The sequence below is a fragment of the Aspergillus lucknowensis genome (genome assembly GCF_044049455.1).
Source record: "Aspergillus lucknowensis strain CBS 449.75 chromosome Unknown BJX67scaffold_46, whole genome shotgun sequence".
Classification (NCBI taxonomy): domain Eukaryota; kingdom Fungi; phylum Ascomycota; class Eurotiomycetes; order Eurotiales; family Aspergillaceae; genus Aspergillus; species Aspergillus lucknowensis.
This window is the reverse complement of record NW_027263590.1, coordinates 197,542-225,540: the sequence shown is the minus strand read 5'-3', so window position 1 is coordinate 225,540 and position 27,999 is coordinate 197,542. Positions and strand designations below refer to the sequence as shown.

At 52.9% G+C, this 27,999-nt stretch overlaps 11 protein-coding genes across 11 annotated transcripts; 4 read left to right on the top strand and 7 right to left on the bottom strand.

Moving 5' to 3' along the window:
- Window positions 1-4,158, bottom strand: mph1 (3'-5' DNA helicase). The gene has a single exon (XM_071025976.1). The coding sequence runs from the start codon at window positions 3,760-3,762 to the stop codon at window positions 418-420; it is 3,345 nt and encodes a 1,114-aa protein (XP_070882924.1). The 5' UTR covers window positions 3,763-4,158; the 3' UTR covers window positions 1-417.
- Window positions 4,159-4,190: 32 nt separating this feature from the next.
- On the top strand, window positions 4,191-5,522 carry BJX67DRAFT_233892 (uncharacterized protein). The gene is made up of 3 exons (XM_071025974.1): window positions 4,191-4,748; window positions 4,803-5,081; window positions 5,188-5,522. The coding sequence occupies exons 1-3, from the start codon at window positions 4,619-4,621 to the stop codon at window positions 5,421-5,423; spliced, it is 645 nt and encodes a 214-aa protein (XP_070882923.1). The 5' UTR covers window positions 4,191-4,618; the 3' UTR covers window positions 5,424-5,522.
- A 596-nt stretch (window positions 5,523-6,118) lies between these two features.
- On the top strand, window positions 6,119-7,149 carry BJX67DRAFT_233919 (HD domain-containing protein). The gene has a single exon (XM_071025975.1). It carries the CDS (start codon window positions 6,343-6,345, stop codon window positions 6,997-6,999), a length of 657 nt encoding a protein of 218 aa, XP_070882922.1. The 5' UTR covers window positions 6,119-6,342; the 3' UTR covers window positions 7,000-7,149.
- A 150-nt stretch (window positions 7,150-7,299) lies between these two features.
- Window positions 7,300-10,645, bottom strand: BJX67DRAFT_384298 (uncharacterized protein; the record flags this gene model as incomplete). Its single annotated transcript, XM_071033640.1, has 2 exons — window positions 7,300-10,387; window positions 10,452-10,645. The coding sequence occupies 2 exons, from the start codon at window positions 10,643-10,645 to the stop codon at window positions 7,300-7,302; spliced, it is 3,282 nt and encodes a 1,093-aa protein (XP_070882921.1).
- A 1,149-nt stretch (window positions 10,646-11,794) lies between these two features.
- On the bottom strand, window positions 11,795-12,656 carry BJX67DRAFT_362563 (dolichol phosphate-mannose biosynthesis regulatory protein). The gene is made up of 3 exons (XM_071030009.1): window positions 12,611-12,656; window positions 12,456-12,536; window positions 11,795-12,399 (listed from the first exon to the last, which is right to left on the bottom strand). The coding sequence occupies exons 1-3, from the start codon at window positions 12,611-12,613 to the stop codon at window positions 12,214-12,216; spliced, it is 270 nt and encodes an 89-aa protein (XP_070882920.1). The 5' UTR covers window positions 12,614-12,656; the 3' UTR covers window positions 11,795-12,213.
- Window positions 12,657-12,776: 120 nt separating this feature from the next.
- BJX67DRAFT_362561 (pre-mRNA-splicing factor CWC22) lies at window positions 12,777-15,743 on the top strand. The gene has a single exon (XM_071030008.1). It carries the CDS (start codon window positions 12,841-12,843, stop codon window positions 15,439-15,441), a length of 2,601 nt encoding a protein of 866 aa, XP_070882919.1. The 5' UTR covers window positions 12,777-12,840; the 3' UTR covers window positions 15,442-15,743.
- On the bottom strand, window positions 15,619-21,796 carry BJX67DRAFT_374255 (uncharacterized protein; the record flags this gene model as incomplete). The annotated part of the gene is made up of 6 exons (XM_071031523.1): window positions 15,619-17,070; window positions 17,173-17,366; window positions 18,419-18,521; window positions 18,574-18,821; window positions 18,879-21,553; window positions 21,639-21,796. The coding sequence occupies 6 exons, from the start codon at window positions 21,794-21,796 to the stop codon at window positions 15,619-15,621; spliced, it is 4,830 nt and encodes a 1,609-aa protein (XP_070882918.1).
- A 378-nt stretch (window positions 21,797-22,174) lies between these two features.
- On the bottom strand, window positions 22,175-23,514 carry BJX67DRAFT_233404 (uncharacterized protein). The gene has a single exon (XM_071025969.1). It carries the CDS (start codon window positions 23,295-23,297, stop codon window positions 22,554-22,556), a length of 744 nt encoding a protein of 247 aa, XP_070882917.1. The 5' UTR covers window positions 23,298-23,514; the 3' UTR covers window positions 22,175-22,553.
- BJX67DRAFT_233796 (uncharacterized protein) lies at window positions 23,515-25,329 on the bottom strand. Its single transcript, XM_071025973.1, has 2 exons — window positions 25,144-25,329; window positions 23,515-25,055 (listed from the first exon to the last, which is right to left on the bottom strand). The coding sequence occupies exons 1-2, from the start codon at window positions 25,189-25,191 to the stop codon at window positions 23,733-23,735; spliced, it is 1,371 nt and encodes a 456-aa protein (XP_070882916.1). The 5' UTR covers window positions 25,192-25,329; the 3' UTR covers window positions 23,515-23,732.
- Window positions 25,330-25,807: 478 nt separating this feature from the next.
- On the bottom strand, window positions 25,808-26,608 carry BJX67DRAFT_384292 (6-phosphogluconolactonase; the record flags this gene model as incomplete). Its single annotated transcript, XM_071033639.1, has 1 exon — window positions 25,808-26,608. The coding sequence occupies one exon, from the start codon at window positions 26,606-26,608 to the stop codon at window positions 25,808-25,810; it is 801 nt and encodes a 266-aa protein (XP_070882915.1).
- Window positions 26,609-26,927: 319 nt separating this feature from the next.
- Window positions 26,928-27,989, top strand: BJX67DRAFT_233400 (uncharacterized protein). Its single transcript, XM_071025968.1, has one exon. The coding sequence runs from the start codon at window positions 27,248-27,250 to the stop codon at window positions 27,803-27,805; it is 558 nt and encodes a 185-aa protein (XP_070882914.1). The 5' UTR covers window positions 26,928-27,247; the 3' UTR covers window positions 27,806-27,989.
- The last annotated feature ends 10 nt before the right edge of the window (window positions 27,990-27,999 follow it).

The following is a 27,999-nucleotide window of genomic DNA, read 5'->3' as shown; positions in this document are numbered from 1 at the left end:
GGTTCTTCAAAGTAAGTGAGTACGTAACTCTAAATCATTTCCCACTATGCTGAGTTTGATGAACCGGGTTAAGTCAAGCCGTGCAACCAGCCTCCTCCATGAAGGAAGACGACTTCAAGAGCAAAAATAGTCGGAACGGTAAGGAGAGTTCTCCCAGACAGCTTTGGTTGGCTATCCAAAAACCTTCCCGCACGGCTGGATAGAGAGGGAAATTCAGATGGACGCACCCCGGTCGCAGATGCACGTGCGTCATGGTGCGGATAACTTGAAGGTTCTTCCTGCTCGTTGTTTGTAGGGAAAGAGTTGCGGTGGCCAACATGTCCCGTTGGGAATTCGCATAATTGGATGGAACCGGAGGCATGCAGGTAACTATACAAATGGAGAACGTAAAACGCCTTGAATCACGCTGTTTATGCATTACTCGTCACTATCATCAAACACTGTTCTCCTCCGCTTGTACGAATGTCTACGCTCCGCGTCTGGCGTGAGAAGTGTGCTTGGATCAGGTGGGTCAAAGTCGTCCCCGATAGGAACAAGTTGGCCGACGCGGCGCGGAGGCTGGAAAGGCCTCGGCCGCTGATGGTCGCCAAGTGCTGAAAATAGCTTGCTCGGAGATGGTGGCTCGACATCAGCCTCGTCGCCTTCGCGGTCCTCAAGTCCGAGCAATCGTTCGGACCAGGTGCTTCTCGACTCGAGTTCTATGGGGGTCTGGAGGTGTCCACTGGATAGGCGTATGCGGGGGTTAACAGAGCCTTCAGATGGTATTTCCGACTCCTGAGCCAGGATCTTTTTGAAACGCTCCTCATAGCCCGGTCTGACTTGGTTCATCCGCTGCAACGCGCCGACAACACGGCGCGTTAGAACACTATGCTTCACCATTTTGGTTGGACGTTGGACCAGCTGCAATTTGGGAAAAGCATCACTTCGAGGGTAGCGAATGAACTGCGGACTCGTACCTCCTATGTCTTGGTAGTGGCGTTGGAGCTCTTTTTGCTGAGCTGTGTTGAGCAAGACATCCTCAAGATCCGGAACTGGAGCGGGCTCTGGAGTCGGCATCCTAGGTTTCGGTTTCTCCTTCGCTTTCGGCTTCTTCTTTGATGTTTCCGTTAAGCGCGACGCCTTAGTGAACCCTGTCTCAACATCGTCAGGCATATGAAATTGCTTCTTGGGCCTCTTTGGGAGTCGTCCGTTCCGTTTCTTCGGTTCTGGTAAATCCTCAATTGAATTCTCGTCAGGAATATCAATTTGACGTTTATCAGGGGCGGGCTTTATGCCAGCCGGAAGTATCCGTGGGGATCTATCTTCATGAAACCTGAATTGGGTGCCGCTTGCTATCAATTGCTGCATCTTCTCGTAATTTACCTTCGCTTTGAGATAGGACTCCTCTTCCTTGCCTTGCATGAGGAGAAGGACTATGTTTCCTGCCCTCTTTCGACCTGTTCGTCCCATGCGTTGGAGCATACGGATAGGAGAAGCGGAAGAATCGTAACATACGATGAGGTCAACCTCTCCGATATCTAAACCTTCCTCACCAATCGAAGTCGCGACAATTGTGTTATAGGTTCCTTTTTTGAACTTCTGCACAATGTCGAGTTGAGTCTTTTGGCCCATTCCTTCCGAGCCTTTGGCGCTGCTCTGTCCGACGAAAACATGAGGCCGAATCATAGGTTCGTATCTTTTTAGGACTCTCGTCACCTCTTCGGCACTGTCTCGAAATTGCACGAATATCATGACCCGGGTAGCTGGCTGTTGGTCATTGCCAGCCCCATGAGAGCCATCTCCGGCATCCATAAAGTGGTTCAGCACTACCGATTTCAGGTATTCTAGCTTTGGGTGTCCGATAAAGTCGGGGTGGCTGGTCCACGGGCCGAGATAGTTCAGAAGCTTCTTGAAGTGCTCATCCTGCACGATCTGACGTTGGTACTTTCCTCCCTTCCGTCCGTCGGTATTTGATTGAAAATGTAGGAGGTGACGATACAGTGGAGTGATCCCATGGTACTTGAGTAAGTCAATACCGTGCGCCATACTGGCGAGAACGGTGAAAATTGCATTTACTTTTCCTCTTAAGCCGAGGTTTGAATTTCTCCCAGCTTCGGATAACATCCACTGCTGCCTGGCTTTTGTAAGTCCGTAGGGAGTCAACGACATAGGGTCCCGACCCCAGAAAGCGTTCAGTGTGCGGAGCTGGTCGACGAGTGGCTGCAGCGTGCTCGATAAGAGATCCATGCAAAGGATCATCTCATCAGAGTTCTGGAAAGTCTGAACGTCCGTGTGCCTCGCATGCACGTACTCTCGAATATCGAGAGATTGTTCGGTGCGTATCTCTACCCTGGAGATGTCAAGCCCATCAACAACAGCTTGAACCGATTCAACAGTAGATCCAGGTGTTGCGGTTAAGGCGAGAACCCGAAAACTCTGATTGAAACGGCGGAGGAATTTGACAACTTCTACATAAGCATAGTTGCCGGTAGCGCGATGGGCCTCGTCTACCACGAGTAACACAATCCGCTTCGGATCAGCGATCCCAGATTTGAGATCATTGGTGAGGGTCTGGGGGGTCATGAAAAAGACGCGTTTGGCCTTCCACTCTTCCGCCCGTATCCCGGGTGGAGCATCCCCCGTAAGCATCGTGGTTTGAGAGCGGGGAATGCCCGCGATGTGAAGGCATGCGGATATTTGCTGAGCCACCAGAGGTTTTGTTGGGGCGACGAAGATTATCTGAGCATCTTTGGTCCAGCGCAGCCAATTGAGCATAATGGTGGCCGCAATGAATGTTTTCCCTAGACCGGTAGGCAGTGCCACAAGTAAGTTATGGAACAAGCCTTTTTGGGCGATATTGAACTGGTAGTCGCGAGTCTTGCCCAAGTTGGTAGGGTAAACCCATGTGCCCAATGCACCCTGGTTTAACTTATGCTGGGTTGGTGGCTCGACCTTCTCGGGAGGAGAAAACAATTGCTCACCACGCACGGGTTGCGTCGCTAGGTTTCGCGAAGCCATATCGAATAACGTTGTTTGGTGAACGCCTAGTGGACGATTTTGGGCGTGGGAAGCGGCCCCAACCCGTGGGGTCGGGTTCACTGGAGGTGATAGAGAGAGGTCCGAGTCGAATGCATCGTCCGGGATATCATCAAAAAGATTAGTAGATTCGGAGGCTGGAACTGATGATGAATTTGAGTCTTTGCGAATGATAGAATCAGCGGACTTTGAGGAATCCTCCTCAAACGACTGCAACGAAGCCTCGATCGCAGCTTTCAAGTCTTCATCATCATTCCCATGCTCTTGCTCTCGCCCACTTTCCAGCCCTTGAGGCTCCGTGATCGTCCCTATCGTTGCGGGAATTGGAGAGGGTTTGGGATCAGGTTTCTTCCACCGCGGGCCACGAATCATCTCTGGGGGCGAAGCCGGTTGTGTTAACTGCGTGACGAATATGTTGCCCCTAGGGTTGGTCTCCTTTGGAATGAACACCTTGTACCTGGACTTCGGTGCCCTATCTTGGTCTTGGAAAAATAAAGATGCGTGTCCGGGCGACGAGGGCTCGTCGACAGTGCCATCGCTGTTTGAGTCAAGGCCTGACCTGGAATCATCGGTGTTGTCATCGTCCCTGGCGGCGTCGCGACGCGATTGTTGGCGGGGAATCCGGGTCAGTTTTCGCGCACTTAGACGACGCCGTTTAGGCGATCTGGGAGAGTCGTCATCATGAACCACAAAATCGTCCAAGCCATCGTCGAAGTAGTCGGACGAACTTCCATCAAGCTCCGACATGCCGGGGTTGGCCAGTTCCCAAGAGAACGATACGGGGCGCTGATCCCAAGGAGACCGCGACGCGAGGTATCACGAAGTCATGTGACAAGAGGACGTTGGCTGAGGCTGATCGACAAGGATGAGGGGACGGAGCAATATTGTTGTTTAACCAATCGGATGACGGTATTGAGAGAGAGAAAGTGTTGGAAATTTGGCTCATCTGAGCCCAATCGGGATCCATTATCATCCTTGGACCCCGGATTTCCCTCCGTCAGGATTATCCTCGAACCTTCTGGCCAAACAATAATGCAGCCTCCTGAATCAAGTCCAGCGTCTCCAGCAGCCACGGACACATCACATTGCATTGGCGCCTCGCCCCAAATCTTCTCGCTTCCACCTCCTCACAGGACCTTTGAAGCAAAATAATATGAAACTAATTGGAGTGGCCGTCCCCATGATCTCGATCTGCCACTGGCCTTCGCCCGAACCAGGGAAATGATCGGAGCCACGGCGAGAAACTGTGAAACTCAGCTAATAGCAGGGCGCCATGCGCGACAAGCCCGCTGGAGGTTTCAATAACAGCACCCAAAAAAAGTGCCTGAAGCTTTTCAAGGTTCTGATTCTTGGTGGAAATTGCTGGAGTCTTTTCGCTCGCGTTGCACCAGCTGCCAAATTTGGCCTGCCCTTGGTCCCTGCTTTGCTTTTTTTCGCCCTCGTTCGTTGTCTTGTCTTCTCTCTTCGCTTCCACTCTCCTCTCTCCCTCTCTCTTCCTCTTCCTCCCCATCGTCTCTCGTTCAAGTTCTTCGTCCAGCTTCATTCTTTCCCGTCCTTCTCAGTCCACGGTAACTCCGACGTCTGTCGTTTCTGACTTATCAAGATGAAGTTCACTCTCGTTGCCCTTTCCTCTGTGCTGGCCCTGGTTGCTGCCCAGGAGTCCTCTTCCACCACCTCTGGCGCTCCCGCCACTACCACCAGCATGACTGCTGCTGAGTCTTGCGTCCTCCGGTGTAAGAGCCACGATTTTGTCTCCAGACTTCGAACCCCATACTGACAAGTCCTAGGCAATGATGATGACCGCTGCTGCAAGGCCCAATGCCTTGGAGTTCCCTGCCCCAGTGACGAGATGGCCAACGACACCAACGACTGCGTTGCGAACTGCGACCAGGGCGATGGCTCTGAGGCTGACACCCAGGCCTACGCTCAGTGCCAGGCCCGCTGCTACACCACTCACTACTTCCCTGCTACCGTGACCGTCAGCAACGGTGCCTCCAGCACTGGCACTGACTCCACTGCCACCTCGACCGGCGACTCTTCTGACTCCAACTCGGATGACTCTAACAGTAATAGCTCTAACTCGGATGGTATCCCCCCCGGTGTTGGTTGCCTTTCTCCTTCGCGGTCGCTAACTGTTCTAGACTCTGACTCTTCCGACTCTGATTCTCCCAGCGGCACCTCCTCCTCGGAAGACCCAGAGGAGACCGGTGCTGCGGCCGTCGCCCAGATCAAGCTTGGTGCCTCTGCCGCTGGTCTGGCCGGCTTCCTCCTGGTTGCGTGGGCTCTGTAAGCGCCGTAAACCACCCATGGGGGGCACGCGCGTGATAGGAATCCGCGGGCGCGACCAGACAAGATTCATGGCGTCAGGCAGGACATGGTTGGAATGGATTGCACCGAACACAGTCTAATGGTTATCTACATAGTCTCTGCGTTATATTCTCCACTGTTCTAATAATCGTCTGATTTGTTCTACTTCGAGCCAGTTTGTCACATTGGCCTTTTCAGTTTCAGTGTTTAGGAGATGTATCTGTTGTCGCCTCTCCTGATAAGACGTAAACAAGGAGGGCCCAACTTGTCAGTTGGGATCTTTCAGGCAGGGCTGGAGCATGCCACGCCGATCACCGTTAACTATCATCTTCTCGAGGCGAGACACATGGCCGATCGGCCCCATAAAAAATGCAGCCCAAACACGACCGTCCCTTGACTCGATCAGTGGAGCAAGCGTTGGCTCTTTCAAGACATCAATCCTTTCCGACGTCGAGCAACGAGATCTTAACTTCTTATTCGAGAGAAAACCCAACCGCTTACCAATAAAATCCCCGTCTTCCAAAAATTCTGAATGTAACCTGCCCTTCCCCAACCCGACGCGTCAGACTTGAAGCAAGAAATTCACGCGTCATGCCACAAGATTCCACCCCACAGACAGCGACGGAGGGTCGCTCATCCGGTATCGCCTCGTTTCATGATTGTTGCCATCATCGTGTCTGTGAACATCCTTATTATTTTCGATGACGACGAAGAAGACGGCCTACGATGAGAAATATCTGAGCGACTCCCCTCGTCAACCAGATCCTGACTCCCACTCGCTGGCCGAACCCATTGACGCTGTCTACGCGCAGACATCGGCTCACTTCGATCCCCATTGCACCAAAGGGTGGCAAGGATAACTTAGGAAAAACTGCGGACGCAGACGCGTACAAGGAAGAGAAAATGCCGTCCGACAACGGAAACGATCCCGGGCCAGCAGGAGGGAGAGAGAAGAACGCGAACGTGAACACCAACGCGCCACAACTGATCACCTCCATCTAGGAATTCGTGATAGAGTGCATGAAGGATTACGACCCGAGCCATAACCCCGCGCACGTTCAGCGCGTCGTCGCCCTTGCGCTACGGATACTGAAATTCGAGCAGTCGCGAGCCGAACGATCCAAGGGGGTGTACGACGAACTCACAGTCCACCTTGCAGCCTTGCTCCACGATATCAGTGATAGGAAGTATCTCCCGGAGAACTCCGAGTCAGGTTCTTCTTCTTTCTCGATCCCTGCGGACAAACTCGTCGAGCATATCCTCCTCACACACGGCGCCGACGCGGCCCTCGCACACCGTGTCCAGACGATCGTCTCGCATGTCTCGTATACGACTGAGCGGAAGGATCCCGAGCGTGTTCGCCGTCTAATCGAGGAAGAAGGGTATCCTGAGCTTGCGGTTGTGCAGGATGCGGATCGCCTAGATGCGCTGGGTGCCGTAGGAATCGGGCGGTGTTTTACGTTTCTGGGTGCAAAGGGCCGGACTATGCTCAAAGAGGGGGAGAGGTGGGAGATGGACAACGCGATTCGGCATTTTGGGGAGAAATTAGAGACGTTGGAGGGGATGATGAAAACGGGAACGGGGAGGGAAATGGCTCGAGTGAGGACAGAAAGATTGGGGGAGTTCCGGAGGTGGTGGGAGGAAGAGATGGAGGAGGTCAGTTCATCTAGAACATAGAAATAGCCATCTGGGGGATTTACTGTCTATTGATTCTCCCTGGGATATGGTAAAACACATGATCCAAAACAACCAAAAGAATGCAAGGCTCATCGATCCAGTGTTGAACAAAACCTGAAAAAGCAACGCCGCTGTAGTAAAAGGGTATGAGTTCCTAACGTGGAGCGGCGAATATGAATAAGTTAGAGAACTTGAAGCAAACCCTAACGCCCAACCAATATAATGTCTAAGGTTCGCGTATTACTGACGTCTTCGAAGGAGATGCCGGATGTGACCATCTCACTGACTGTGGGCAGAATATCAGACCCGATCAACAGCGAAATCCAAAACCTCACAGTCGTCTTCAAAGAACTCATCCTCGCCGCTAGCTTGATGCTGCGATAAGCTGTGCTTCTTTTTCCTCCTCGTCGTGATCACCACCTCTTCGACATTACCAGTACCGTTGCCCACACTGATCAGGTTCTCGATCCCCCCAATTCCATGTTGATGTTCGTGCACCTCACCTTCGCCATCTTCGTCACTGCTAGCACTAATTCGACGAACATGCAGCTTGGAAATAGGAATATTATCGCCAAAGACCCACTGGCCCTCTGGAGCTGAGGCCGCGGAGCCGCCTGCTTCACCCATTTCAGAGTACGTAAACAGGTTGACCCTTTGATCTGTATGGAACGGCTGGTATGGGGTATTGGTTTCAAGCTCTGCCTGCGAAAGCGGCTGACATTTGAGCTTCGTTGAAGCGGACGGCCTTGGGTTAGACGATGGCAGAGCCAATGATGTGCGGACGGTAAGCTCTGGATTGAAGCTGCTCATACCCATGGGGCCACATGGACTTGACAAATTCGCAGGCAGACGGAATTCAAGCTCCTTAGCCCCAACCACGGACTGTGGCTGCCGTGATTTGGTAGGTAATATGGAACGCTTGATCCTGTACAACCGGAAATACCCATTTGCTACCAAGGCTAAGAATGGTTGTCCCTTGTGGATGGTCCAAGTGACACGCGACGCAGCAGGCTCGCGAGAGAACCCAGAAATGTGCAATCTGTTTTCACCAACATGCCGCAGAGTGTTCATCGTCCCACTTGCGGCAGCCCCCATTGACTTACTAAGACCCGCGGCGACTGCTTTGCCACCTATCCCGGCAGCGGAGGGAATTGCGAATCCACCCATGGCGGGGAACGCAGCACCAGCAGACGGTGCACGACCTCGCACGGCCTCGAATATGGGCTGTGTCTTCCCCCCTACAAGCTTGATCGCAGTGGAGAGAGGATTCGTATTTGACGATCGTACGTTGATCTCTTCAGTAGGAATATCATTCGTCGGTTGTTTGCCACGCGAATGTCGAGATCTGCGGAATGGAGGCCATTGAAAAGCACTTCGTGGGAGGTCAAAGACATGCACCGTGCCCTTGAGAGTGATGATGGCCAGGCGCTCCCCAGACGGTGGACACCAGATTACATCCACGATATGCGACTCTGTCAATCGGGAATACCGCGCAACCTGGCGCACACTCGTAGATAACCCCGCTAAGTCCTCAGCCAAGAAAAGCCCAGTACGGCAATACTTGGCTTGCATGAGATCCCACACATATTGCACGTCACCTTTCTTGCTCGCAGTCAGGAGCATCAACCCATTAGGTGAGAACGAGAGGAAGCTGCAACCATTCGGCACTTGAAACGTGGCGACAGGGTTGAACAGAATCGCACTTTTTGTGTCCCCTCCATCGTCCAGCCTTTTTAGATCTAGTATTGACACGAGATCTAGTTCCGCCGGCGAAGCGATTTGGGTCTCCTGAGCGTGCGTTGGAGGAAAAGCCCCAAAACCCTGTTGCGGAAATTCCATGGCTTGAGAACGGCGCTGTTGGGGGACCTGTTGCTGGTCCTTGTTCCAATAGTTGTTCCAGGCCTGTATGCCCTGATCACTCATCCAGCGAGCGCCTCGCACGAATTCCTGTGTGACACCTCTAGCTACCTTGTCGAGAAGGCTCTCACCTTCACCGAAATCGGTTACGCAGGTAGTCGCTGGCCGTGAGGGAGGACTACGCGTCTCGAGCCCGAATATTTTCCCCTGGACAAGAGGTGCTGGCACTATCCCACCAAGAGATGCTCGGTACGTGGCCGAAGGAGGTACGATTGCTAGCCATCTTCCCTTCAAAGCGAGGATTGGATTATCCGACCTGGCGCCTCCGTGGGGCGAGTCGTTTCGAGATCCATCAGGGTCTGTTGAGCTCGAAGAGGTTGAATACCGCCTCGCTTCCCTCGACTGGATACTAGTCCAAGTTTTTCCCAGGCACTGATACCTACTCGTACGATAGATGTACGCCTCTCCGCTAATACCAGATGCTATGACAAGATAACTCCCACTTGCAAGAATCTTCAGGTTTCCGGCAGGCGCGGGGGCATAATTTGCGAGTCCAGGAAGATTCTCAAAGCATGGGCTAGGATTCGTTGCGAAGAGGGTCGTGATGTGCTCTCCCATTCTGAGTGAATATACCTCAACTCTGGTTTGGTAGAACCGGGTGTCATCCCTAGTCTGGCGCTTCTCAGTGCCAGGATGTCGCCCAGTGGGGGCAGAGGGATCACTCGGCTCAGAGCCAGCAGATGACGCACGGCCATCATCTTCAGACGGGTTAGAGGGACCATGCACGATAATGGCGACATGGGGTCGGGATGCGGAAGCGAAGTCATCGTATGGTAATAATTTTGCCTCAACAACTCTGCCATTAAGCCCATCTAGTCTTCCTAGCAGGCGTGTCTTGCGATCTTCGATGGCCAGGACTTCCAAGGCACCGTCTGTACCAACCAAAAGAACGCTCGCACCTGTCCTCGATGATTTGAAAGAAGGGCTGGAAATCGTGTCGAATGCGCAGAATGAATACTGTCCATCATTTGGTAAGCGAGTTTGGCCGGATAATGACGGGATATCGATATCAGGCGCTCGATAGAAATGGGCTTGTGGTAAATGAGGTAGGGGTATCCTGTCACTAAAGGGACTGTTGACGGAATGGCTTTTGTGCCTGTCGACAGACTGCTGCTGGGACAATCCGCTGCTGGAGTGACCATTCCCGTAGCTCAAGGGCCTTGTCCTAGGGGGCGGAGAGGCAGAAGATGGATTGCTGAAACCACCTTTGTCCCGGCTTGTGAGGAAACCGCCAAAGGGGGACCCGCTCGCGACATCGTCATCGAAGCCATCGTTTGGTGGGCTCTTTCCAAAGGGAATGGACCTGGCCCAGGTATTCGTTCTAGAGGCAAAGTCTTGCTCAGGGTTTTCCCCGAGTGAGTCAAGCGCGTCTAGGACCGGCGATACAATGTTGATATTGTTGTTGTGAGGTTCCACAGGTGGATCAGGGTATGACGACGGGTCAACCTGGGACGGCGGTGATCCTTCTAGTCTGAGAGACCTGGGGTTAGCCATTTTATACGTCCAAATCGAATGCTGAGTTGGTGTGGACTCACAAGTCTTCCACGGGCGCCTTAGACGCCACCTTTGTCGCCTTATTCTTCCCCTTGGACCCGCTTTTGCTCTTTTTCTTGCTCTTTCCCCCAGTATCATTATCTGGACGTGTGGCACTTGTATCCTCCACGGGGTTGACGTCACCAAGAAACCGGCTCTGCTGGCGAAACAGGTCGTCCGAAGCTCCCGCGGGCATTCAAATGGATGGACTGCCTCGATGAGGCAGGATGTAATTTGCAAGAACAGCCGCTCTCAAGACCCTTCGACAAGGCCTGAGAACGGAAGGCCGACTGTATTGTCGGGATGCTATCAACTGTGCGCCTTGACAGTCCTTGAGCGCCGAGCCGCACCTGTAGACGCTTAAAAGTCGAGCTGTCAGTGTGGCTCGTCGAAGCCCGATTGTTTGACCTCAGGGGGATCTAACAGTAGTGTCCAGGATATAGAGAAAACAGTGATGTGGGGACGAGTATTCAAGAGTATATAGGATAGGCGGTTAAGTGGAAGAGGTCGAGAAAGCACGGGTATCTCGAGGGGTACCTTGGTGAGACGCGTCGATCCGGCGATGAGGACGACGCTCAGCTGAGCAGCTTGACACGCTTCGAAAGAAGCCCAAATGCAGTAGTAGATAAGTAGTTTCAGAGTTCACCGGTTGATCCGAGGAATCAAAGTCCGGTAGCAGGTCAGGAAGTTGGAGGAGGTTGAGAGGTCGATAGGCGATAGGCGATAGAGGGGTGATGGGGTTGGAGAGGGGGAGGGGAACCGGATCAGGTCAGGAGCAGACAACGATCGGAGGCGCTGGAGATGACATCGGCCGTGCTGGTAGGCTGACAAGTCTCACGCCTGTAATTTTCCCACGACTCTCGTTTTCGGGTGATGGGCTAATCATGTCATGAATCCATTTTTTGAGACACTGCGCCTCTGTCTTTGGATCTCGGTACTCGTGCCAAAGGTTCAAGTTGTTGTTTGGGGTTCCCATGACGAGACGCGGGGTGACGATTGGCTACTGAGGAGAATACAGAGCTATGACTGGTGCTGTAACATGACGCAGTCAGCGACAATACCTTTGTGACAAGATCTAAAACTTGGATAGCCCTTTGATGAGTATGTAAGGGACGGGAATCGAGACTTGGAGGGGCCTGTCATTATTAGGGCTTTTTATGATGTATCTACAGCGAGCTCTCTGACCTGTTTGGGCGAGTAGACGTCGAGGGCAATCGCAACAATACTCAAGGCCAAGTGCCAGCAGTGGACACACATGAGGGGTAACAGCCTGACAGGAATCAAACATGACAAACACCGTGGCATCCCTTATTTATAGATGTCCCATGGTTCCTGCTTACCTCTCCTCTGGTTCGTCTGCGCCGCCACCGTAGCGAAGCGTGCCACCACCTGAAAAAAAGACCCAAGAAGATCCCGTGATCTTGGTCACAGGTTGTTAGAGATCATTGCAAGGAGTCAACTGCACCCTGGCGCTGATGATCTGGTCAAAGTTTTATTCTCACAGTGTTTCAAGTTCCACCTGCAATGCACTGTACTATCCCAATAGGATGTGATTATGTGTCATTCATGCTTATTTGAGTACTAGTATCCCAGACGATCGTGTATTATATAGACCTGCTTCCGTCCCAGAAAGTGTTGTTTCGGCCAAGGTACAAGGAATACAAGAGTAGTAAAGAAGTACTGTTACAGGTGAAAAACATGCAACCCCCTGAAGCCATTGAAATTATTACCATGCACCCAGTTCCATCCGATATTATACAGTTCTCATGTCTTCTTCTTCGCAGCGGCTTTGGCTTTGGCCGCCTTTTTCTTGTTGCTATTGATCATGACAATTCCAATGAATGTCCCAACCACAGCCGAGCCCAGGAGAGTAAGGAAGACGGGGATGCGGATGGCCCATACGCGAGGGAGGAAGAAGGCGTGGAGAGGATGGCCCGGGTCGACAAATGGCTTGCAGAAATTAGCGACGCTTCAGAATTGTAGCACGGTTTTAAGAATGAGCATACCATGAGAAGGGTCCACGCCGTGTAGTAGAGGAAGATCGCGGTAGCTGCCAAAAGCATGGCGGATCCCACGAGTTGGCCGAGCTAGAAAAGTGTGGAGTCAGCATTCGAGCTACTTCATTGCCATTAACCGATCAAAACCCAAGTGGCATCCTCACCATAGTGACAAAGGGTCTCAGGCAGAGCACCAGGCAAACTCGGTTTCTTGAAAGCGGTTTAGTTGTATACGCAGCCAGGAGAGCCAGGCGGAGTCCTGAGGCATCACGTGACATTACGCGCTAAGACTTTCTCTTTCGCCGCCTCAGCTTTTGTTCTGAAAGACCCTCAACAGCTCGAAGTATCGGGCGAGCCCACGGCTTTTCTTCATTGAACTGAGGGAGCGAGGAAAATGTCAGATCCTGTGGTCTTACAGTCGGCAGTGCGAGTACCTACGCCTCCCCCAGGGGCTTCTTACTCCCCTCAACCTTCCGGGTCACGAAAGCGATCACCACCCTCTCGTTCACCTTCCCCCAATCGGCGACGCTCACCACCTGGTGACTCCCAAGGAGCTGATGGCGATGTGCCGCATCTTGATTCCGAGCGTGCGATCGAGCGAGAGCGCCAGTTGGTGGAACGACTTCGTCAACATGAGAAACAAGAAGCTGCAGGAAAACCGATGACGGAGGTGGAAAAGCAGGCCGCAGCCAAAGCAGAATACGAAAAACTCCTCAATATGCGGTCGGGAGGTACCTATATACCACCTGCGCGGCTGCGTGCTCTACAAGCGCAGATTACAGACAAGAGCAGCAAGGAGTACCAACGGATGGCTTGGGAAGCCTTGAAGAAGTCGATCAACGGTCTCATCAACAAGGTTAACGTGTCCAACATCAAGTTCATCGTTCCAGAGCTATTCGGCGAAAATCTTGTCCGCGGCCGCGGTCTGTTCTGCAGGAGTATTATGAAAGCCCAAGCTGCGAGCTTGCCATTTACGCCGATCTATGCGGCAATGGCAGCGATTGTCAATACCAAATTACCCCAGGTGGGAGAACTGCTGTTGAGCCGGTTGATCATCCAATTCCGGAAGGCTTTTAAGAGAAATGATAAAGCGGTCTGCATATCATCCACGACCTTCATCGCTCATCTGTGCAACCAGCAAGTCGTTCATGAAATGCTCGCCGCTCAAATCCTGCTTCTCTTGCTACACAAGCCCTCAGACGACAGTGTTGAGATCGCCGTCGGGCTGACGCGCGAAGTTGGTCAACATCTAGAAGAGATGAGCGGTCCTATTGCCCTTGCAGTGTTTGACCAATTTCGGAATATCCTACACGAGGCCGACATTGACAAGCGCGTGCAATATATGATTGAAGTGCTCTTCCAGGTGCGTAAAGACCGATACAAGGATAATCCAGCCGTCAAGGAGGAGCTTGATTTGGTGGAAGAGGAGGATCAGATAACCCACCGGATCGGGCTGGACGACGAGATCGAGACCCAAGATAGCTTGAACATTTTCAAATTTGATGCGCAATGGGAAGAGCACGAAGAAGCCTACAAGAAGCTGAAGGCGGAGATTTTGGGAGAAGGAAGTGAGGATGAGGACGAAAGCGATGAGGGTGACGAGAGCTCAGAGGAGGAGTCCGAAGAGGAGCGGCAGATGGACATCAAGGACCAGAGCAATACAGACCTCGTGAATCTGCGCCGAACGATCTATCTGACAATCATGTCCAGTATTGACTTCGAAGAATGCTGCCACAAACTGATGAAGATTTCGCTCCCAGCTGGATTGGAACCTGAGCTTCCTTCGATGATCATCGAATGTTGTTCTCAGGAGCGCACATACTCAAAGTTCTATGGCCTCATTGGCGAACGATTTGCAAAAATCAACCGCCTCTGGTCTGATCTTTTTGAGAATTCATTCGCCAAATACTACGATACCATTCATCGATACGAAACCAACCGACTGCGCAATATTGCCCGGTTCTTCGGGCACATGCTCAGTAACGACGCGATTGGCTGGCATGTTCTATCCATTATCCATCTCAACGAGGAGGAAACGACATCAAGCAGCCGTATATTTATCAAGATTCTGTTTCAGGATCTTGCTGAGCATCTTGGTATCCCTAAGCTGCGTGAACGCATGACAGATGAGATTCTGCGTCCCAGCTACGACGGGCTGTTCCCGCTGGACAACCCGCGCAATACCCGCTTCTCCATCAACTACTTCACCAGCATAGGTTTTGGTGCTCTCACAGAAGAGATGCGCGAGCACCTGAAAAACATGCCCAAACCCGCCGTCCCTGCCTTACCCCCTACTCGCGACTCAGACTCAGACTCTGTCAGCACACGCTCGTCTTATTCATCGCGCTCCCACTCATATTCCCGGTCTCGCTCCCCATCCTACTCCCGTTCGCCGTCCCCGCGCCGTGGCCGTCGACACTCGATCGGCCGAGGCAGGTCCTATTCGCGATCCTTCTCAGGCTCATCCCGCCGCAGCTACACCCCAAGCTCCTATACTGCCTCGCGTTCCAGGTCACCTCCCCTGCGGAGCCGCCGACGCCGTGTTTCATACAGTCGATCACCGTCTCGCACGCCTCCCCGCAGGATTGGCCGCAGAAGATTCGATTCCCGATCCCCCCGTCGAAGCCCCAGCCGCAGTCCCTCGCGATCGATCAGCCCTCCTCGGAGGGATAGTGGGAGAGCTCGTAGCTTCTCGAGAACGCCGTCTCGTTCTATCTCACCACCACCCCGCCGGGCAGTGCCTGGACGCAGGCGCTACTCGTCGAAGTCTCCCTCGCCTCCCCGGAGGCGCGTCCAGAGAAGCATATCCAGATCCAGATCTCCCTCACCACGGCGTCCGCCCGCGAGCCGCCGTGGCCGGGATTACTCCGTTTCTCGATCCCCTAGCCCGCGGGGCTACAGAGGGTACCGACGGCGGCGGAACTCCAGCTCAATATCTCGCTCTCCCTCTCCTCGCCGTCGACGGACGCCATCTTTAACACCACCTCGTCGGTAATTTACATTAGTTTCAAGTTTTAGAGCCAGACTGCAATTCGGAACGGGAAATCACATAGGGTCTAGCACAGTCAAGGCATGATGTATCTTATTTTAGCACACTACCACAACCTCATCAGTTGGGGCCATCATTCCCTTCAGCTTTGTTCAGCTCTATAACCAAAAGCATTCTCTAAAGTCATAAGTCATCCTCCTCCACCTCCCCCGCTTCCCAAACGCACCTACGACACAAACAAGCTCCTCCAAGCGCCCCCGCGGCCCACTCCCTCCTCTCCCGAACATCCAAGCCAATATCGCAGTAATGGTTCAGAATCTCCTCATTCTTCTTGACCCCTTGGCCCCGTCCCTTTTCGTCTCTCTCCTCCCAACCCCCTCCAGCCTTAATCCTCCTCCACCGGGCCCTCTCCTCTGCATTCCTCACAACAAAACAAATCTCCCCACCCCACTCCCACCGCACATTCGGATCACAGGAATGATTAGCCAGACACCAAAGCGGATGCACAGCGCAGAGTTCCGGCCCCCCATCCCACGTCGATAGCCTTCCCGACGCTGTACCCCTGAACTTCGCATAGAGCGTATTAAACACCCACGTATCATACCGATCGAGGGTGGCGTAGGGATCAAGCTCCATTTCCTCGACGAAGCGCATCGGTTGCAGGATGTTGAGCTGGAAACTAAATGGTAATGTCCCCTTAGTGGCGCCTCCGCTATCGGTATAATCTGCAGGAGTCTCGGGGACGAAGTCGCCCCAGATATATTTCACCTCGGGTAACTCGAGCGGGTGGATATCCTGCGTTGCTGCCATTGCCAGGGCGCGTCCGAGTAAGAGGAGGTACAGATAGTCAGCTTTATCATTTGGGTCGGGGATATCCTTCCCAATTGACTCGAGGTTCTCCATGAGGCCGCAGACTGCGCCGTGGTAGATAGCCTGGGCCCGGTCATGGCAGGACTGAGAACAGAAGATCGTGTCGGAGCACTCCTCGCAGGGTACTGGTGGATTCTCGTCCGAGAGCGGTGGGAGAGGTCCGTTGCAGGCGTCGCAGAGGTCGTCATGTAGACGGTTCGTTGCTGTTAAAAGGGAAGATTCGCGGAGAATGGTTTCGCCTGGCGAGAGGTCCTCTTTGGCGAAGAGGCCGAGCTGGATCGAGATATCCCCTTCCTCTTGTTCGCCTTGGGAAGTCGGACCGGGATGGAGGACGGGCAATGCGACAGCCCGCACCTCACACTTTGGAGCGATGTCCTTGAGACGCTCGTTGAGAAGGCTTAGTGTCTCGGGGGCCTTGCGGTTTGGTTCGTGGGTGTTCCAGGGATAGAGGATTCTCCGCGCGAATCCCTGTGCTTTCAAGGCGCTGGAGTTGATTTCTCCACTCTCATTCTTAGGATCTAGCCCTTTGGATGCGTAATATCCCTTCATTATAACGGCAACATGGTCTTCAAGCACTCTCCTCGCAGGTGCAGACGGACCCTCGTTCGACTGCGGCAACTCGTCTAACACTGCCAAACCACGCACGGCAAATTCGTAGCCATCACGGAAACATCCGCACCGTACGAGACTCCTCACGAGCAAGGCATACACGGGCCCGATCATGGCGTTGTATTCGTCTTCCGTAACAGACGCGTATCCCTCATCCTCGTCGTCGTCGTCATCATCATCATCATCATCATCATCATCATCATCATCATCATCATCATCGTCCTCCCGGCCATTCCCTTCAGCCACAAGTGGCTCTACCCTCCGCCTCGCATGAAACTCGCAGCCATCAGGATCAACAACAGAATCCAGCAGCGAAAGGGCGCGATATGCATCTGCAGATGCAAGATCCGGAAACCTCAGACGTTCGTGAACCATGCCCCGTTCTAGATGAAGGTGGGGGTTGTGCGGGTCTGCATAGAGCCGTGATGTGACTGAGGCACGCTCTTCAAGTGCTTCTTGCATGTTGACGCCGCTCACCGGAGGCTCTTCCGACGCAGGAGGTTCTGTTGGTCTTTCCACCCTGGGGCTTGAGTAGCTTATACCTATCCGAAAACTTAGCAGAGTCCCGCGGATCTATAAAATCCCGACAGGCGTCGTCGTGAACACTGACGAGGGATGAAGAAGTCGATAATTATGGATCAATTGATTAGACCCTCTTGACCGCCTAGACCAAACTAGAACGAGCCTGCAATAATTGTTAAATATTCAATCTGAACTTGGAGGCCTCCGTGCTCCTCGTCGCAAGGAAAATTCAGGCGGGATGTCTGTAGATTAGTCATGATTTATGCCTTCTTATTCAGCATTGTGCGCATGTGCGTCTTGACTTGATGAAGCTCAACAGTCTTCAGGTTATTATCGGAGTGCGCTATTACGAACAAATAAAATGGAGTCCCTGTCTTTGGATGGCCGGATAACTCCGAAAGTATTCGTCTGATGAGGGGAGAAGCCGTCCCGACCTTGTCTCCAGGCCCCAAGTCAAGAGTTGTGGGGGGAGGTCGCTTTGAGCCAACAACACCTTTCTCCAGACTCAGAGGACGGGAACTCAGGAGGAAAAACCCCTGTCAAAGCTCCAGTGCGGTGGAGCAGCGCCTCCCAATGACATGTCCCGGCTGAAGCTCTTTGCTCTTTTGCAGAGGGCAGGAAGGCCGTGACGTTGCTGCTGGCGAGTCCGCCGCTCCAGCAGCCAAGCCACTGACGTCGTCAGGGCCGAAGATCCCCTTGCAAGGGAACGAGGAAATATGACGGGCACAATCGCACCATGGTTGATTGCGAATGCTCTTTTCCCCCGTAAACATCGCCCGAAGTCTCTTTACAGAGGGATGGAAGCAAGGTAAGGTTGCGAGAGAAAAACTATCTCTTTGGAATTCAGGCAATCTATGGGATGACAATCTGTATCTACCACAGTAAAGCTGCCCTGCCACGCTACTGACGTCACTCACATCATCTAAAACCCCCCCGCGTCTGTTAATAAACACCGCTGGAATACGTCGAGAAAAGGGGACACTCACGCTGCAGTTCTCATCCAACACAATTCGCGCATGCTCGCCTGGCACTAGCCCGCCCTGTTGCTCTCGCACGGTGGCTGCAAATTGCGCCAGCATGTGTCTCTGTTTTCTAGTCAGTGTTGACCAGAACGGTCATCGCGAAGAGGGGGCTTACGGTAACGAACGCATCACTCATCCCTCCTTGTCGCTGGACGTCGTTCTCACTCATAATTCGGTAGCTGTCGTGCATACACTTGGCGCTCTTTAGGCCACCATAGCCCGAACCGAGCGTATTGGCAGCGTTGTTAGGGTCGAGGATGTTGACACCCCCACGGGCATCCTCTTGCGCGCGCTGGTCGGGCGAGAAGATCTTGATCGTGTCGTCAATTCCGGAAGCCGCAATCATGGGCTCATAGGGATGCCCTGCAACAGAGAACGTGTTAAGTTCGAAATTGCCCGAGACACCCCAAGCTCACTTACCTTGGACAACGTTCACTACTTCATCGTCACCCTTCAGAATGTTGACCAATTTGCACGTGTCGCGCTCCCAGATGAACAAATGGCCTGAATCGCTTCCGCTCACTACGTATTCGTCGTTCAGCCCGAAGAAATTACAGTCCTTGATGGTTTTCACGTTGCAGTGACCGCGATAAACCCTAGTATGCGGCGAGCACGGAACGTCCGTTTCCACCTCTTCTCTTGTGCCCCTATCCAAGCCGTAGCTTTGGAACAGGCGCTCTGCGGCATCTGATTCGGAATCGTCATCTTCATCGTTATCGTCACTCTCGTCCTCGTCGGCGCCATCCTCGCTATCGTCTCCCGAGTCGTCGGAGGTCATACCTGTTCGGTCGTTATAATCATCTTCTTCGCTCGCGGTCTCGGTCCTCATATCGGGCGTGCATGTGCCCGGCTCCCTCTCAATACTGAATGTTGGGTGGAGTTGGTGGCCAGTGTCCCGATTGATGGTCAGACTGATACCTTGAATCGCTTCTTCTTCAATATTCGCCTCTGTGTCATCCTGGGACCTCTCGATTTCCATTTCCGAGTCCGAGTCATCCCCAATCGTTGTATTGAGACCCCCAAAAGCCCGGTTGACGTACTCGAAATTTATCCCGGCCCCTACTTCCATCAAGATACCCCGACCGACCTCCAGAAGCCAGAAATGTGCTAATGTTGACGGGTTGGTGGCCGTGGGATTCGACCCATCGGACGCTCCGTTAGTTCCACTCGAGAGGGCGTCCCCAAAGGCAGCCACTGCTGCACGCTGAGTGGGGAAGAGTATACGTGTCGAATCATACTCAAATCTGGAACTATCAACATTGACCACGGGCGTGTCTTCCGCCAGTTCGTGTAGGTACGGAATCATTATCGTTTCGAGAGCGCTGTCAGCAGCATTTTGCGGCAATGGAAATCGGCGTCGATTGCGTCGATTACCGGAGCCACCCTTGAACCCGGAGAGGACAGCTCCTCGACCGCCCTCAATGAATAGTATTATGGCCTTCAAAAAGTCATATCCAAACTGCTCTCTTTCGGTAATAACATTATCCTCACCCGGTGCAGGCCCTATTTGCTTGAACTTTTCGAGAGCATCTTCGTCGACTCCGAAATCCTGGATATCGCCCCCAAGAGCACGAGCAAGCGTACCAGCAGCTTGCACGAATCTGTAAGACGATTCCCGATTGCGGCGAAGAGTCTGCTGAACGCGCACAACATCCGGAGTCGGGTTTATAGGGTACCCCCAGGTTCGCATCACTTCTTCCATCTGAGGCAAAAAGGTTAGCGCGAACATCAGCGCTGACGAGAACGCGTCTCGGAACGCCGTAACGGAGGCCGCTTCACGAACGGATGCCTCGAGCGAGAAAAGAGCTTTGCGAAGTTTGACAAGACCTTTGGCTATGCGCAAACTCAGTCTTTGTGCCTCGTTAAGCACGGAATACCTCGCTTGTTCCATCATTTCCGCTGAAGTCATACCTGACGTCGTGGAACGCTCGTGTAACAAAGACGGCAAAGAGATATTCTCCATTTCCCCATTCCCATATCGGACACGAAATGCTAGCTCTCCGTTTCCTTGGGCCGCTTCGCTTCGCCGGGACCTGTGTCTACCGTCGCTAGACTGCGAGGATTGTGAAGTTCCATTTTGGCGTTTACGCTTCCTTTCCTTTGAGCCCTGCCTCTTACGTGAGCGAGATTTGTCCCGGATCGAAGATCGACGTGTCTCGGTCTCTAACGCGTCGGGACCCCGGATCAGGTCGAAACTGTATATATGGTCGCCGGACCAGCTCACAATCATCTCATTGGGGTTGGCATTACTGATCTTACACGCTGTGATGTGTCCTTTATAACGTGACTTGGTCCGCTCTTTGCCGTTCGGCGCAAACCTTCGCACGCACCTTGTCGCCTGACCCATCAGCTCTTCTCCGTGGCTGCTCCCTACCCCAGGGGAAGAACCAGGATCGCCCCGTTCAGTCGAAATATCACGCCCCAACATACGTCGGTCATGAAGGAAGCAGTGTAGGTGGGCCCCGCCCAATGCAATGTAATGCGGCTGACTTGGAGAGCAAGATATAGTGTTCAGATCAAGTCTGTGTCGTTTGTACGATATGAGCGGAGGGGGCACGTTGGTATCATCGTGGCCCAGCCCTGAGCGGTGGGTCATGTATAAAAGCCCACCTTTAGGCTTTGGATATGCAGAAGAAGGTAGGCGCAGATCCCATTGACGGACTTCGCCATCTTCGGAACACGTCAGGAAGAGATGAGGAGACGATTCTGTCACGATACGCTTGACGCGATCTGCATGGCTCCGATAGATTCGTGCGTTGGTATTTCCAACACCAAGAGATCGTGCATTGCCGAAAAATTGGTTCAAGTGTTGGCTCCTCACTTGAGCAGAGAGAAGCGGTGGTGCACCCTGGGAGCCATTCCGGCTGGAATGCTCAATGTCAAAAACCCGCACCTGAGAGTCGCCCGCTGCAGTTACCAGTGTTCGATCGTCTGAATGGGGCATAAAAGCGACGGAGAAGATATTCCCGGTATGGCCGGTGAAGACGCTGGTGTTGAGGGTAAAAGGCGCAGTGGACGACTCTGGCTGGTAGGCATAGATATTCAAATGGAAGTCATCCGAGCCCGACGCAAGAAGTCGACCGGACCGCGACCAGCTGCAAGGCATCAGTTCCCCGAATAAGTGAGAATCAAAACGCGCCAGTGGAGGGCCCGGTAAGTAAATCCCGAGAGTATACATACCTCAAAGCATTGACACATCCAGTATGTCCTCCAAGCTCGTTGACAATATCAAGATCCCCGAGCCATTCTTTGGAACCATAGAGGCCGCGGATGCCAGCCGTCGCCGAGAGCTCCCCGGCTTCCCGGCGCCAGATGCGGTCGTACAGAGACCTTGGCATTTCCGGAATGGCGGTGGGCGAAGGAAACTGCTCTCTAGAGTGTTCGAGCCCGAAACATTGCGTGCAGCGCCAATTGCACCCACCGGTCTGCCAGGGCGACGTCTGGCGATGTGGTGCGAAAACGGACAATATACAATATTATTGAGACACCTATCAAGGGGACGACGAGGCCATGCGCAAGTGACAGAAAAATTTGATGAAAAAAGGCAAGGCAGGGACACCGCTGCGGTGGTTTAGAGATATCGATTGTGGCGCTTTCCTGCCGACTCGGGTGGGGGTGGCAGCGGAATGAGATCAAGAGGGGGTCACGGAATTCATTTGGGGGCGAGAAGAGAGCTTGATTTGCTTAGTTTGTGAGGAGGCACTGGCAGTCCGCAAAGGGAGGCAAAGAACTCATCAGAAAGGGAAGGGAACACGGCGAGAGAGGGAATCGAGCAACTGAGAGAAGAAGTTGAAATGTCGCATGAGAGGAGATCCACCCAGCCCAGAACTGCTCGACGCCTCAAGACTGGCAGTTGACAACCAACTGGAGCGGCGCTGGTCTGGAGTTGGTTCAGGCTAATGTGACACCAAATGATGGAGGCTCGAGACTGGTTCTCGAGAAATCGGCGTCCAACAGTTTAAAAGACGGCCCAAGAGTGCGGAACTGCCGACCATCCTGGAAAAATGCGAGAACGCCTCAAAGACACTGATGGGGATGGTCCATGGATGGTGGGAGATCCAGCCTGGAGCCGTCCTTTGGGGGGAAGCGGTGATGTCACACTCGTTGCCTGTGGCCTGCTTCCCAACCTTTTCTCGGCGGCTCCATCGCGGTCTGGACGGAATCTCTCACCCTCCTTCGCAAGGAAGAGGGGTTAGCCAAACAAGGACTTCGCAGAGGTGATTTTCTGGACTCTGAAAACCTGAAGGATGGCGTTTGTTGCAAGCCGCACTTGCAGCGACCCTCGACTTCCCATGACGGCAGTTGACAGCACGCGTCCCCAAAAAAGTGGTGCTGAGTCAGGCCCTGGCCCTGTGCCTCACAGGCCCACTCGATGCCAGTTAAGTAAAGTGTCAAAGAACGCCCCCGGGGCCGGGCGCCACGATTACTCAAAAAGCATTCCCAGGTCGGAGTTCTTTCCCAGCTCGCCTTTTGCGCATTTTCAAGTTCGAGCCGGCAATTCCTGAAGTCGCCCGCAGCAAACTCCCGCAATTTATTATTTTTTTTTTTTTTTTGATCCCTATCTAATTCTCTTCTTGATGCTAATCTTTGTTTGCAGACCAGGTTAAAAATCATATCACTTCGTTGCACAAATGTCCAACAACTGGCAGAGACCCTCCTTGCTTCGGTCTGGGAATGCCCTTCGCTCACCTCTTGCAACAAGCAGCCATGTCTTGACCACATTACCCATTCGAGAGGCGGAACAATCCGTCCTTTGGGAGCCAAAGGATGTTCAGGCATTCGGCTCACCACCCCTGCTGTTCCTCGTGCTACTGATGGCATCCGACCTGCAGACTCCATCGAATACGGGTCGAAAACATGTCAGCCGCTTGCCGACCGCCTGTACCGCGTCAACCGTCGGGTACAAATCTGCGGGACGAAGACTGGAATAATCTTGGGCTGGCTTGACTCAATCAGGATTGCATTGCAGGGTGAGACGGGTGCTGAACCAGCATTCAATCCAAATGACAGGCCATCCTCCGTTCCGTGAGGTGGATGGACGCATCGATACCCAATAGGGAAGGATATTCTGCAAAAACAGGTTTTTTGTCTTGCCATGGTCACTCAAAACCATAAATCAGGTTCAGCCGAGGCGTCTGCCCAGTAACGTGCGAAGGAAGTCCTTCGTGGTGGCACTAATAGCAAAAAAAAAAAAGGCTCAGAAGACAGGTTGTTTCCCCGTTTTCTCACAGACAAGATCGATCTTGGAAAGATTGGTACTCCTGAATTAAACTGTCATGACTTTGGGGATGATCGTCTCCAATTTCCGGTTCTCAGGATCGCTTTCGGAGGATTCTCGCGTGGCTGCATCGCAATTAATTGCTGGGCCAGCTGACTAACACCCGTTGTCTCAGATTTCACAATGCTGGCTTCGATTCTGCGAATGGCACTCAGCTCTTCGACCATCAACCCCATCAGGTCACCCAGGCCTTTGGCAGTTCGAAATAGTGCAGAACCGTCGAGCGCTTCCACCTCTCCGAAGCCTAGGATGTCAAGACTTTGTAGCTGCCTCGATGCCAGTTCTAGTTTCATAATCAAAGCAGTGGTATCCTCCTTCCATCGGTGGTCAATAGGGTCAATGAAAAGCGCGGAATCCTGTCCTTCTCCGTATGAACTCCTGGCTGCCTTGATCTCCTCGACTTTCTGAAGCCAGTTCTCAAACTCTCGAACGGCTATCGTGTACCGTCCGCCCCGGCTGTCGCCAATATCATACACTTCCTGAGCAATCTGCGATAGGAGTTGGACTTGTTGTGCAAACCCTTGCTGCCCGTTGTGCTCGCGCGAATTCTGAAGCCAGTCATGCAATGCCTGCCCATTAATTTTCCTTTGTGACTCTTTCTCCACGTCCAGGATTGCTCTGTAATCTCTGGCTACCGAAATGTATTTGTTCTGTAATTGCTTCTCGGCATCATTTTCCCAACGGTTGCTATGCTGCAAAGAGGATTTGTGAAAAAGACTCAGCTGTAAGAGTTCAGTCTGCAGCGCCGCAATCTCCGGCCATGATGAAGGTATCAAAGGAGGCCGATCGGGAGTCGCAGTGACTGAGGGCGTTGGGGTTGGTGGCTTTGGGGTTTTCTTCGGGGTGTAATGCTGCTGGTATGTATTGAATTGGTTTCTCGACCTCGACGCTCCTGCCACGGATGGTGTTTGAGGTGTTTTAGGGGTGTTTGGCGTAACAACTTGGCTTCGGTGCCTTGTATGTCCCCTCGCTACCGTCGGGGTCGCAGTATTTGAATTCGGCGGTTGTCTCAAAGACGACGATCGAATTGGCCGAGGAGGGGGAGGCATCTCCATTTTCTTCGGGGACGGTGGCCGCCCATTTTGTTGTCTGTCATTCTGCTTGACTGGGGATGTTGGACCTCGTCCAACCGTCCTTGTACTTGTGGGTATGCCGCCGGACTTAGCAGAGGATGGAGTTTTTAATTGACTCGGTTTGACAAGGCTTTGGCGCCGGGATGGAAGCGCGGAGGGGACCGTCCTTGGGGTGATTTGCTCAGTTTGTTGTGTGGTGGCGGAGGAAGGCTTCGGGTTCGTTAGTGAGCGTCCCACAGAAGCAGGCTTTGGTACATGTGTTAGAGAGGTATGGATAACTACATGCAGGGGATACCGCTTTCGAATAGTTGGGAAGATTGAGTCTTGACCTCACCTGTTTGCGAGGATCGCGGCCAGGAACCAAACGCGTGGGGATTGGCATCGTCTCACCCGGTTCGGAGCTTGAGTGGAGAGTTGTGTTGAAGCCGGAAAATTATAAGAATAGAGACAAAGATAAGGGTAGGGAGCTGGGGTCTCTTCAAGCCCAGTGGGTGATTGTGAGTCCGAGTTCAGTTCGGCAGAAGCTGTCCACGGGTCCCAGAGGAAGCTTGGCATCGTCAGCTGCATCACCCAAGCAAAGGAAGGCACATCCACGTGTGGCCGTGGTAAGCCACGACGATGCACCTGGTCGCCGCAGATCGACTACTATTCATCAGCTGTTAGAACTTACGCCATTCTGGTAGATTTACCGTCGACTTCATGCCTAAAGTTATCAGAGGAAGGACTCGATTACTCAAGACAACACACCCCTTCAGTGCGTAGGAAGAATGGCCGGTAGAATTGTGCAACTGGTTATACATAAACCCAATGCCGACCATGATAAGTCCATAGTTGAGGACTCCGAGTTCAACCTAATAGTCGAGGTCCGCATAACCCTATTCTATCGTGCGTAACGGATATGGGTGAATGTATGGAGCGTCAACTGTTTAAACCAACCAATCTTCGTTCGAAGACGAGAGACGTATAGTCGAGGCCTTAGAAGCTCGAAGCTCGTAGATTTACAAGCTACCTCGTCTTGGAAACGCAACACCCTCCACGGCCGCGTAATCAGTAAACCAGCTGACTTTTTCCCCTGCGCCCTGGTTGACCAGGGCAGATGGAAGGTCCCTTCCCTCCTCCGCATCGAAAATTTGCTTCATAATATCCTTCTTCCCACCACCCGTGGCAACGAATGCAATGTTTACAGCATGAGTGACGACAGGCAGAGTGAGGGTAATACGCTTCGGTGGCGGCTTGGGGGAATTGCTGATCGCAGATACCCATGCGTCCTTCTCTCGCAATAGTTCGTGGCCAGGGAAAAGGCTGCAAGTGTGGCCGTCCGGCCCGCAGCCGAGAAGAATGAGGTCAAACACGGGCAGTTTGACACTGTCTTTGGCGGCGAAAGAGCGCATCAATTCCTCCTGGTACAAGTCCGCGAGCTCCTGAGGATCTTCGTCGTTAACATGGGTCGCGTCGATTGGGTGTACTTTGGGAGAGCCCAGTTCTGATGGGATCTTGCTGAGAAGCTCATCCTTCAAGAGACGATAATTACTATCCTCGTGATCAAGAGGGACTGCGCGCTCATCCGCGAAGAATATTTCCCATTTTGAAAACTGGGCGGTATCTTCCGGAGTCCCTTCGCTGGGCGCAAGAAGCGCTTTGGCGAGAACAGCAGGAAGAGAGCCTCCAGAGACTGCGACGCGAAAGGCATCATGGCGGCCCAGGGCGGAGTTTTGATGACGGAGGACATAGGGCCGCAATTGCTTGGCCAGAGCGCTGGTGTCCGGAAAGCTGTAGAGGTTGGGTGCTGGACCAGGCATGGTGATGGGTTTGGTTCCCGCAGTTTCGGCACGTCTTTTTCTCGCGCAGGTTTCGGAAAGACGGAAGAGGCGGCTTGAGCGCAAGGGACGGTGGAAAACGAAATCAAATCGCGATTCCAACGATACTGAGGGGGGAAGTGGTGGTGGTTTCGGTCAAGGGCAAGAGTGGGGTGGCGGGGCAAGATCCACGCTGGGCCTTCGGGCTGCGAGAATGATCGTTCAAACCTGGGACATGTAACGATGATGGGAATTTCTCGAGACTTCAAGTTGATTGTGAGCACGCTAAGAAAAATCAGTCTCCTTGAAGGAAATAACAAGAGGTCAGTCGTAGTTTTTGGCGAGGAGCTGCCAAAGAGCAGTCGCGACTTGCCCTCAAGTCGAGGTCATCTCCGGGCCATCCCCAACCGCCTCCCGATGACGTCGATCGCGTTACCGTGAGGGGAAGTAACAACCACAGGCAGCGCGCTTCATCATGGACGGCGGACCGAGCATCCGGCGATAAGGGGAACCTCTCAACCAAGCTCATGCAGTAATTGATAGACGGTCAATTAAACCGTGATCCCTCTCAGAGCCCATGGGAGCCAAAGACGATTTTGTAAACGACTTGTTCCCCTCAGAGAGTTGGAGAGAGCAGCTGCGATGATGTCAGAGACCCTTCTCAGACTAGGCCTTCCAGCGGACCAGGAGAGCTGTTTGTCTCGATCGTGTGATTGCCAACGTCGAATCACGAAAAAAATAACATGTAGATTGTCGTTTCACTCCAATACGGAATCGCCGGCGTCACCGGATCATATGCCCTCACATTTTGGTCCACGTACATTCCACTCTCGACGGGTGGACCGCAAGTTTATGCACTGTTACAGCATTCCGCAGGCCCCTCGAAGCAATTATACTATTTCTGGGTTAAACTGTCGCACCTCCATATTAATTCTTGGGGCAACGCCGAGGTCATGCAGGACGAAGATTGGCTCAGTGCCTGCCGATCGAGGTGACGGCTCATTGAAATATGCGACCTTGTTCGTCTCCAGTGGCCATGCCCAAACACGGGCCTTTCCGTCCTCCTGTTCTGATCTTCCTGCAATGAGGGGAACTTCACCTCCGCAACCGCAAGAGAACAGGATCCAAACCTCGCTGTCCAACAGGGGAATGAACTGGAGCTTTTTTGGCTCGAAGTCGAATGAGGGACCCGAACCATAACAGGGACGGAGTCCTCTTCAAGCAATCTTTTCACGTGCAGCCAAAAGATGTCATCATTGGCAATGATTGTTATCAGTGTCCAAAGGATTGACGGCAAAGGATTGTCGGCGAAATCGGTAAATTGGCGAGAGCGGTGCCGCTGGTGATATCGAAAATGTCTCCACCTCAGGCTCTTTTCGATTCAAAAGAAGAGA

What these genes read in the sequence shown, in the direction of transcription:
- BJX67DRAFT_233796 (XM_071025973.1), bottom strand. Translation starts at nt 25,191, where the DNA reads ATGCCAATCCCCACGCGTTTGGTTCCTGGCCGCGATCCTCGCAAACAG. An exon ending in GCCGCGATCCTCGCAAACAG is followed by an intron (nt 25,056 to 25,143) that starts GTGAGGTCAAGA and finishes CATGTACCAAAG; the next exon opens with CCTGCTTCTGTGGGACGCTC.
- BJX67DRAFT_233892 (XM_071025974.1), top strand. Translation starts at nt 4,619, where the DNA reads ATGAAGTTCACTCTCGTTGCCCTTTCCTCTGTGCTGGCCCTGGTTGCT. An exon ending in TGAGTCTTGCGTCCTCCGGT is followed by an intron (nt 4,749 to 4,802) that starts GTAAGAGCCACG and finishes GACAAGTCCTAG; the next exon opens with GCAATGATGATGACCGCTGC. An exon ending in CAACTCGGATGACTCTAACA is followed by an intron (nt 5,082 to 5,187) that starts GTAATAGCTCTA and finishes TGATTCTCCCAG; the next exon opens with CGGCACCTCCTCCTCGGAAG.
- BJX67DRAFT_233400 (XM_071025968.1), top strand. Translation starts at nt 27,248, where the DNA reads ATGATGTCAGAGACCCTTCTCAGACTAGGCCTTCCAGCGGACCAGGAG.
- BJX67DRAFT_362561 (XM_071030008.1), top strand. Translation starts at nt 12,841, where the DNA reads ATGTCAGATCCTGTGGTCTTACAGTCGGCAGTGCGAGTACCTACGCCT.
- BJX67DRAFT_362563 (XM_071030009.1), bottom strand. An exon ending in CGGCGTGGACCCTTCTCATG is followed by an intron (nt 12,400 to 12,455) that starts GTATGCTCATTC and finishes AATTTCTGCAAG; the next exon opens with CCATTTGTCGACCCGGGCCA.
- mph1 (XM_071025976.1), bottom strand. Translation starts at nt 3,762, where the DNA reads ATGTCGGAGCTTGATGGAAGTTCGTCCGACTACTTCGACGATGGCTTG.
- BJX67DRAFT_233404 (XM_071025969.1), bottom strand. Translation starts at nt 23,297, where the DNA reads ATGGAGTCTGCAGGTCGGATGCCATCAGTAGCACGAGGAACAGCAGGG.
- BJX67DRAFT_233919 (XM_071025975.1), top strand. Translation starts at nt 6,343, where the DNA reads ATGAAGGATTACGACCCGAGCCATAACCCCGCGCACGTTCAGCGCGTC.